The sequence below is a fragment of the Quercus robur genome, chromosome 5, assembly GCF_932294415.1.
Source record: "Quercus robur chromosome 5, dhQueRobu3.1, whole genome shotgun sequence".
In the NCBI taxonomy this organism is placed as follows: Eukaryota; Viridiplantae; Streptophyta; class Magnoliopsida; order Fagales; family Fagaceae; genus Quercus; species Quercus robur.
In genome coordinates, this window is record NC_065538.1 from 59905230 (window position 1) to 59914402 (window position 9173).

General features: G+C 33.7%; 1 protein-coding gene across 1 annotated transcript; it reads left to right on the forward strand.

The window, feature by feature from the left end:
* The first annotated feature begins 4479 nt into the window (after positions 1–4479).
* Positions 4480–8483, forward strand: LOC126726499 (40S ribosomal protein S14-3). The gene is made up of 6 exons (XM_050431763.1): positions 4480–4647; positions 5837–5956; positions 6040–6085; positions 6711–6796; positions 7133–7262; positions 8186–8483. Exons 1-6 carry the CDS (start codon positions 4645–4647, stop codon positions 8251–8253), a joined length of 453 nt encoding a protein of 150 aa, XP_050287720.1. The 5' UTR covers positions 4480–4644; the 3' UTR covers positions 8254–8483.
* The last annotated feature ends 690 nt before the right edge of the window (positions 8484–9173 follow it).

The following is a 9173-nucleotide window of genomic DNA, read 5'->3' on the forward strand; positions in this document are numbered from 1 at the left end:
AATTGAAGTTCATAAAATGGAATTAGTTGAAGGCTTTTTTTTTTTTTTTTTTTTTTTTTAAAATTTACTTGTGAATTGTTTTATATTTATTAATGGCATTGTTTGGGTTAATATTAGACGAGCGTGAGGGGATGGAGAACTGTGTGCCAGCTGTGTTGTATCCGTACTTCGTGCTTGGCGATCTATGGGAGTCCTTTGAGGAGTGGAGTGCATATGGAGCAGGTGTGCCCCTTTTGCTGAATGGGAGTGACTCAGTTGTTCAGTATTATGTGATAAATCTTTACATTTATTTTCCAAATTTACGGTTTTTAACATCAAGTTTGTGAAGAGCTTTAGTAACTTAATTCCAAAGCTATCAATTTCATATTTGTGTGTTTTTAACAATTTAGCTTCATATGAATTAGTTTATTTGTATAAATATCACAATGATTGTGCAAAATCATAAAATATTAACTATGTTATTAGCATCTTAAATACCTTTCATGTAAAATATGGGCATATTTTATAGAGATTTTCCATATGTGTGGAATATTTTAAATATTGATATGCATGAAATATATATAAATAAAATATACTCCAATATCTGTATATATTAAGAGGATTCAGAAAGTTGGTTATTGCTTTTTTTCCTGTCAAAAATACCCCTAAATTAATTAATTAACAACTTAAAAATGGGGTTAAAATAGTAAATTGAAAAAAGAAAGTTAGTTATTGTTTTTTTTTACTGTCAAAAATACCCCTACTTAAAACTTAAAAATGGGGTTATAATAATAAATTGACAAAAATAATAAATTCCTACTTTTACGTTGATTTAAATTCCTACTTCTACTCACTAACTCTCTACAAAATAGGATTACTCTTCTGTTAGTTTTAAAACTCCTCCAGTCTACAAAACTCACCCCACGTATTTTTTTTTTTTTTTTTTTTAACTTCATTACGATGTATTTGTTTCTTCTGTCCTCCTTTTTTTTCAATTTTTTTTTTAAAAAAAATTTCATTACACCATTAGTGTTTTTTTTTTTTAATTGGAAAAAGTAGAAATCTCAAATTATAATAAATGCAAATTATTAATCCTTACACAAAAAATAGAAGAGCCTCTGAGCACGCGCGTGAGCACGTGCTCAGAGGCTAGTTTACATAATTAGCCTTATATTTTAACCCTCTTGTAATTAGTTCATTACAAATTATCTTTATTTTATAGGTCATGGATGCTCATGCTAGAACAATTTACAACGGAGGCATGAATTAAAGAGAATGGACCCCCGCATCACTAGCACACCCTGATTTCTACAACTAAACCTTGTGCTCATATTGGTGTGTCCCACCAGCAACCTAGGTTTTTGTTTTTGTTTTTGTTTTTGTATTTTTTTTTTTTTTTTTTTGTCTAGTCAAAATTTGACTCTATGGGTTGCTAATAAAAAGTTTTGTGGTTCTGATTGTAGGGGCCTTTTGTGCGTATTGTGCGTTGGGCTGAGCTGCCTCTTGCGGTAATGGGCCCAAATGTTTCTGAGTAAAGGAGTTGGGGCCGGTCCAATTGTAACTCAACTTGGGTCGGTTTGTGCACAAACTTATGTCTTATCTGCCAAGAATAGATTTACAGCAAGCAGAACTGTTTCAGATAAGTTACGGCAGGCAGATATAATAATAATAACAAAAACAGAGTATTCTGACTATTTAAATAAATGACTAAGTAATCCCTACTTATAAAACATAATTACAGTTGTGATAATGTCATTCACAAAAAAAATAAAGGAGAAAGAAAATAATATGAACTAATCAACAATAGGCATAAATCAAGTTTTAAGTTTGGTCCGCCGAAGCAAAACCAAAGAGGGGAGAACGCCTCCTCTCAATGCAAATAATCTCCCAGGAAAAGATCCTGCCGTGGGGATTAATGACTTTGAGGGAGTCGGACCTGAATGGTTATTGCCCATAAGGAATCCTTATTACGATTTGGAAGAAAGCAGGATTTGAAGGGGGAGAGAGGGAAACCGATCTACTGGTGCATGCCCATTAAACTAACTCTCTTTTTTCCTCAATTTCCTCTCTTTTCTTCTCTGTTTTCTTCCTTATCTTTTTTCTTTTCTTTTTACTCTGTTTTTCTTTTTTTTACTCCGTGAATGCTCTGTTTTTCGATCATTTTTTCAAGGCACGGCAAGGGCCCTTTTATAGTGCCTGCCGTGGCCAATGTTTTACCACTTTACCCCTTAACCACCTTTGTCTGGTCTGGGTGTACTTGCCGACCACCAAGTCTGTGTGACACTCACCCTTGCCAGACAAAGGCAGGTTTGTTTCATTCCTCAGTCCACCATAGCACTCTTACCTGCCACGACATAAATGCTTTCTCTCTCTTTCCCTCAAGGCATGCACCTAACGGTTCCCCCCTCAACCTTGCCTTTTTTGGGTGGTCTGTCTTCCCAGCAGGACGTACCTCCCAAAAGGGCTTGGGCAGGAGCCACAAAATAGATCTTTTCCCCTTTCCCCACCACCAAACCATACCCCCTTTACCTCTTACCTCTGGCCCATGGCCCCACCACGTCCCATATTGGCTGGGTACAAGCTGGTGGTGCCTAGGCCTTGCACGTGCTTTCCTTTCAGATATGTCCAAAAGTCTGCCTGCTGCTCATGCGTTTGTCGTGATCTGGAGGCTATCCGTCCGTGTTTTTTGACCTTTTATGTGGGCTTTTCTTTGGTTTCTCGCTCCATTCAAGAGCTGGACTTTATCTGATGATGGGCCTCACATTTCTTTGGCCCACTCTCGATTTTCTTTATTTCTTAGAACGTTGAATTGTTATTCCTGTTATAATAACTTAATCCTGCTGGACCTCTTTTGGACCAGCCGTTCATTCCTTCTCTCAGTGGCTTGTCATGGCCACTGTTTTGCTTTTACTTATGGGCTCCTATGTCCCTTTTGGCATCCACGGCCCGTTTGCTTTCTTTGGGGTTTCCTCGGCCCATTTGCTAATTCCACACTCTCATGGGCTTTTTACTAACTTCATTGGGCTTCCCTAGCCCAATAACCTTATTCTCATCCTTGGGGTTCATGGGCCTGCCATAAACCCCTTACTCTCTTAGTTTGCATTGCCTTGGGCCTGCGGCAGCCCTTTCTCGCTTTTCTTTCTCATACATTGCCCATGGGATGATATTTCTTTCTTTCCTGGCTTCTTTGAGCCCGTTTGCCTCTTCAAGACCCATTTGTTTATTTGTTGGGCCTGTGATCCATTATTCCTGCCGCTTGGGCCTAATGGTTTTTTGCTATCTATTTTGTCAATTCTTTGTTGCCCTTATTATTGGGCTTTCCTTCTGTCTACCTGAGCTTTCACAAATGGCCTTCAACACTGATTATGTGCTACCTTGTGAAGTTCATGGTGTTTCTGTAATATTTTCATTTTTTAGTACATAAATATAAGAAATAGATTAAGTGGATTGGTTCTTTCAATGGCTTCTAAAGATTCCAAAAAAGTGATAAATATTTGTTATTAACCAAATTGTAAGTAGAAACATGTTGATTAAGATCAAAACACCTCCTTGAAATTGTATAATAGAATATTTAAAATAAGTGCTAACAAAAAATTATATGAAATTATCACGATTTAAGTTTTTTTTTTTTTTTTTTTCGATTGCTGGTTTAAGTTAAATATAAGTTACAGTAGAAAGAGATTTAATATAAAAAATACAACCTAAAAATATTTATAAACTATAGCTAAACATATAATCTACAATTTTTTTTTTTTTTTTTTTTTTTTTTGTTGAGATAAAGGATCTACAAATATTAGTGTATTGTAGAATTGTAGGCGCACCTAGTGCCGGTTACATGCTGGTATATATAAAACTGAAGACATTTAAATTTTGTATGATTTCATAATATTATATAACATAAACTTTTAAGACCTCACGAGTTTATAGGTAATTTATAAAAAAAAAAAAATTTTACATGTAATTATTTTAATATATATATTAATTGAATTTAGATTTTATTTTACATTTAAAATCCATTTGAATTTTACTAAATCATTTCTTTAAACTTATTACTATATATAATTCATTCAGTATACAAATAGAATTATAATAAATATTTAATGCTGTAATATATAGTTTCATATATAATCACAATCCTACTAATTGTCTATTCATAATTATCACAATAATTAATTTTTTTTCTAAAAAATTAAATTTCATATATAAACAAGAAATAAAAGAGAAAAAATTATATTATGTTCAACTTATCCATACTTTACAGTTTATACGGGTTTTCAACTAGTTTACATAAATAAAATTGTTAAAGTATGCTGTATATTAGATACTTTAAAATAATAATAATAATAATGGAGTAATATATAAGAGCCTGAGCAAGAATTGAAATTTTTAACAAAAACAACAAAAAAATAAAAAGAAAGGAAAAAAAAAAATCTAAATACTGAGATGCTCAATAATAATTAATTAAAGAAAAGTGAAGGACATTTCTGTAAATCCAATTCCTGACTGACTTTCGTCGTAACAAAACCCTAATCCATCTAGTCATATAAAACGACGCTGTCTAAATACGTTTCTCTCTTCTCCACCTTCCTAGGGTTTTCGCAGCTGAAAGAACCAACAGAGCCTCCTCAAAAACCCTAGAGTTCTCAATCCCATCATTTCGAAGCCATGGTAAGCTAATCTCGAAGCTATTTTCTGTTCCTCAAATTTCGTTATTGTTTATTATCTGATTCACCCTTCTCTATCTGGACCTTCAATTGCATGTGAAGCCTTAGATTCGTTGTTTCATTTCAGATCTAGAATCTTGTTTTTTCTATGCATAGATTGAGAAATTGATTTTTTAAATTTCAAATAGGCTATTTGCAAAAATTGATGGGTTTTAGAATTATGGCCTTCGAGAAATTGAGGATGTAAATTTTTAATTATTGAGTATTTAATTATTATTTAAATGAATTTAGCTTGTTTTTGAGTTATTAGTGGAATATGTACTGGATAGCTTCAAATGTTTAAAAGGGTTTAAATCTCAATGTAACATGGATGTGATTTTTTTTTTTTTTTTTTAATATCTATGTTATGAAACATTTCCTCAGCTTCACTTTTATGTAAATATTAGCATGTGGGTTTTAAGCAAAAAAAAAAAAAAAAAAAAGAGCATGTGGGCAAGAAAATTGACTAGTTCAATTGAATTGTTTCTTGCTGCTCTTGTTGATGAGTGATGTGTTGTCTCAGTTTTCTTAAAGTTTTGAATAGGCTCAAGTTGGTAACCCATCTCGATTTTAGATATCGAATGTAATTTCTGTTCATTGGTTCTGTTTTAAAATTATAGGCAAAAATGTACACCCTTTAAGATTGGTCCATTGTCATTTTGGTCCTGTAAGTTCATATTTGTTGTGTGGCCGCCATTAGTCCTTCCTCCATTAAGTAAAAAAAGTTGCTGTTAACAATGATAGAAAATGCAAACTTTCAGGATCAAAATAAGTAAATAACAATTGACCAAACTGAATGGGTGTAATTTGTATTTATTTTTTTTTTTCTATCTTTTAAAAGAGACATTCTGATAGTTTTTTAGTATTAAAAACTAGTTTCTAACAGTTAACAGGAGTTATGGATGGAAGAATTAACTGTGATAGTAAATGCGAACTTACAGACCAATGGCAATTGACCAACTTAATGGGTGTTATTTATAATTTTGCCTAAAATATATTATTTGAGGTTTTGTAGCCCCATGCCGTGACCCAAGGCTTGAGTATCAGAATAGCTATGGGACATATTTATTTGGGTTACATTTGTAAGAGCTATTTTTAGAATTGTAAGATTGCTGGGTTTCTGACTCGCTTGGTTTCATATATTGTGTTTCTAGTCGAAGAGGAGGACTAGGGAACCAAAAGAAGAAAATGTGACTCTTGGACCCGCAGTCAGAGAAGGAGAACAAGTTTTTGGTGTCGCCCACATTTTTGCATCATTTAATGACACCTTCATAGTAAGTATAACGTGTCTGTTTGTTGCTCTTGAAATTATGTTTCTTGGATTCTGGCCTATTGTGTAACTATTTCTGATCTGCAGCATGTGACCGATCTGTCAGGAAGAGAAACACTAGTTCGCATTACTGGTATGGAATTTTTTTCTTCGTGGTGCTATATATTATGTATGTCATCCTCTATTTATAGGTTTATGCAGGAGGCATTCATTGTGTTCAAATAGAATAGACCAAAGGGTCTCTTTCTTTGTTCACTATTGTGAACCTTGTGTATTTTTCCTGCTACTATATTTTTAATAATATGTTTTCTTACCTATCAAAAAAAAATAGAATAGACCAAAGGGTACATCCCATTGAGTTATGATGGGATCTGTTAGATGAATTAATCCTTCATCCTGGAAAATTATGTCTGCATATTGGTAGATAGGTGTGACACCATATTTATGCTTTTACTTCATGGGCTTCTAATCTGCATATTGTATTAAAAATTTTCGTTTAACACTTTAGCATGTGAACTTTAATGTATAGTGCATCCATCCAGACAAAGTTTCAAAACTAGTGGAAGTTTTTCTTTTTAACACCCAAACTTTGTTGACTTGCCATATCAATATCTCACCAGTATGTTTAAGAGAATCTGGCAACCTTCATTCCTGTAGTAGAATCCAAGAATGACTGGAAATATTTTATTGTTTGCATTGTGTGGATTGAAAAACTGCTTTGTAGGTTGTTATATAATCTTCTTTTTTTTCAAATACAGGTGGGATGAAGGTGAAAGCTGACAGAGATGAGTCTTCACCATATGCTGCCATGCTTGCAGCACAGGATGTTTCTCAGAGATGCAAGGTCTTTATCTGCTTTCTATAGAGTCCTCTTCAACTGAGTTTCTAATCTGAAACCTATGCTGATTAGGTTGCTTTAGTTTTGGAAATGAGCGCTTAATGGACTTTTAATGTTTCTATAAAGGGCTCATTTATTTATTTATTATTATTTTTTTGGCTAAGATGTTCCCTTTTCAGTTTGATTTGAAAATTCAAATATTTATTTGCTCTATGGGCCATTAGAACATAATTTTTTTTGTTGGGACTTGGCGTCTGTAGTAATTGTTCATCATGTGAAAATAGCATTGTCATATCTTCTCTTACAAATTTATTTTGCTAAGTTTCAATTTTCATAATGCAGGAACTTGGCATCACTGCCTTGCATATCAAGCTCCGTGCTACTGGTGGGAACAAGACCAAAACACCTGGTCCTGGGGCACAGTCTGCTCTCCGTGCACTTGCTCGTTCTGGAATGAAAATTGGACGTATAGGTAAAGGTCTAATTCCATAGAAGGAAAATTTCACAATTTTATTGTTTACCTACGATAACCGTTTCTTTACCACACATCATGTAGACAGATTAGTGAAAACTATTTTTTCCAGAATGCACATGTCACCCCAGATATTTCACACAAGAGATTGGCCAGGAACTTACTATGTATATATAAATACTGCTCTTGCAGTTATACCAAAAAAAAACCCTAGATGGTTGATTTGAGAAGTTTGTTTGGAAATGGGTATTGGGTAGGTTTTAGTACTAATTATTTTACAATGTGGTTATTGGTGCTAGGGTTGCGAGTGACACAAGCTGAGCCAAGTTGCGTGTTGCTTAAGCCTAGGTTGCTAAAAATTATACAAGCAATCTAATCAAGCTTGTTTCAAGCTTTAAAATCTGAGACTCAAGCTTGGTTTAATAGAGGCTAGCTCATAAGCAGTTTGTTGAGCCCAAGAACTTTTTGGAATTTGAAAATAATAACCACTTAAACACTAAAATGCCTTGCCATTAAACAGGCCAATGGCTCAGAGGGGTAGGGGACCCTTGATTAATAGCTGAAGTTTGGCACATAAGGGGAAAAATATGTTAAAGGAAGAAGTCATTGCCCCATAAAATTGTTTTGCTACTATGATGATGGTAAACAAAGCAACTAATTAGAGCAAGAAAGGGGTGAGGAATTTGAACCCTGAACATTTTTATTTATTTATTATTATTTATAAATTTTCCTGCCTTGGAAGCGGCTGGAAAATTCGCATTTGTTAAAGGATATAATTTACGTATGATTTTTGGAGCCAATTGAAGAAATGACGTTAGGAGTGCATGTCTATTATGCATTGCATTTTAAGGTTGACTTTTTTCTTTTTTTTTTCTTTTTTTTTTTTTTTTCGGTGATTTGATTTATAATTTAACTTGTCTCAGAGGATGTCACTCCAATTCCTAGCGATAGCACTCGTAGAAAGGGTGGTAGAAGAGGAAGAAGGCTGTGAGCTTGCTTTTCTTATCAAGTCAGGTGTTTTTGCTCTTGCAATGGTTGTGATTTCCAAATGAGCTTTGGGACATTGGAAATTAGATACAATTACTACCCAATTTTGAAACTAATTTGTACTTTTCTACGTGACTTGCGAAAGATTTATTTTGAGTTGTTTGAAAACAAATTTTATAAGACTTGGCTAAAATTATGACTTCTAGCTTTTCGTAAGGCATTATTTATATTTTATGCTGTTGCGTATCCTGCTCATAAAATTTTTGTGCTCTGGGTGATAAAGAAGCGGAGAAAGTCTACAGAGGCAACAAAATCTCAGATCATTTTCATAATACATCAATACCCTTGTTTTGTGTTGTGGTGGGTTCGGTTATAAGTTAATAAAATTATTTTATTTTATTTTGACCTATGTGGGTTGATTGTGAAAATGTTGTGTGATTTTGTTATATTCGTAGAATTAACTCTAAAAAGTTTAATTAGCTTGGAAATTTGCTATATTTTGATTTTCTAATAACTATTACCTAGAAATGTCTATTCATTCTCAAAATGGGCTTTAATAGCTATTAGGTGACTCTGTAATTAGCTTGGAAATTAAACAAAAAAAAAAATCATAAATATCTGACAACATAACCTAGCGTTCGGCCCCCAACACTTGGATTGTCTAGGATTGAGACTTGGAGCAATATCTTAGGTGTAATACTATTCAAGGGTCAAGTTCCAAAATAAACTTTGCGCATGGGTGCACCGTTTAGAACACCAAAACGTATTTTATCTATTTTGACACCATCTTTTACAAAATCAACTTTTTAACTTTGGATAACAGCCCTCTCGCAGGGATATTGGTATTGTATTGGGATCTCAATGTGTCTAAATGATGGGATTTTTGGAATTCAATACCATGGCCAATGCTGTGACGCGACGTGT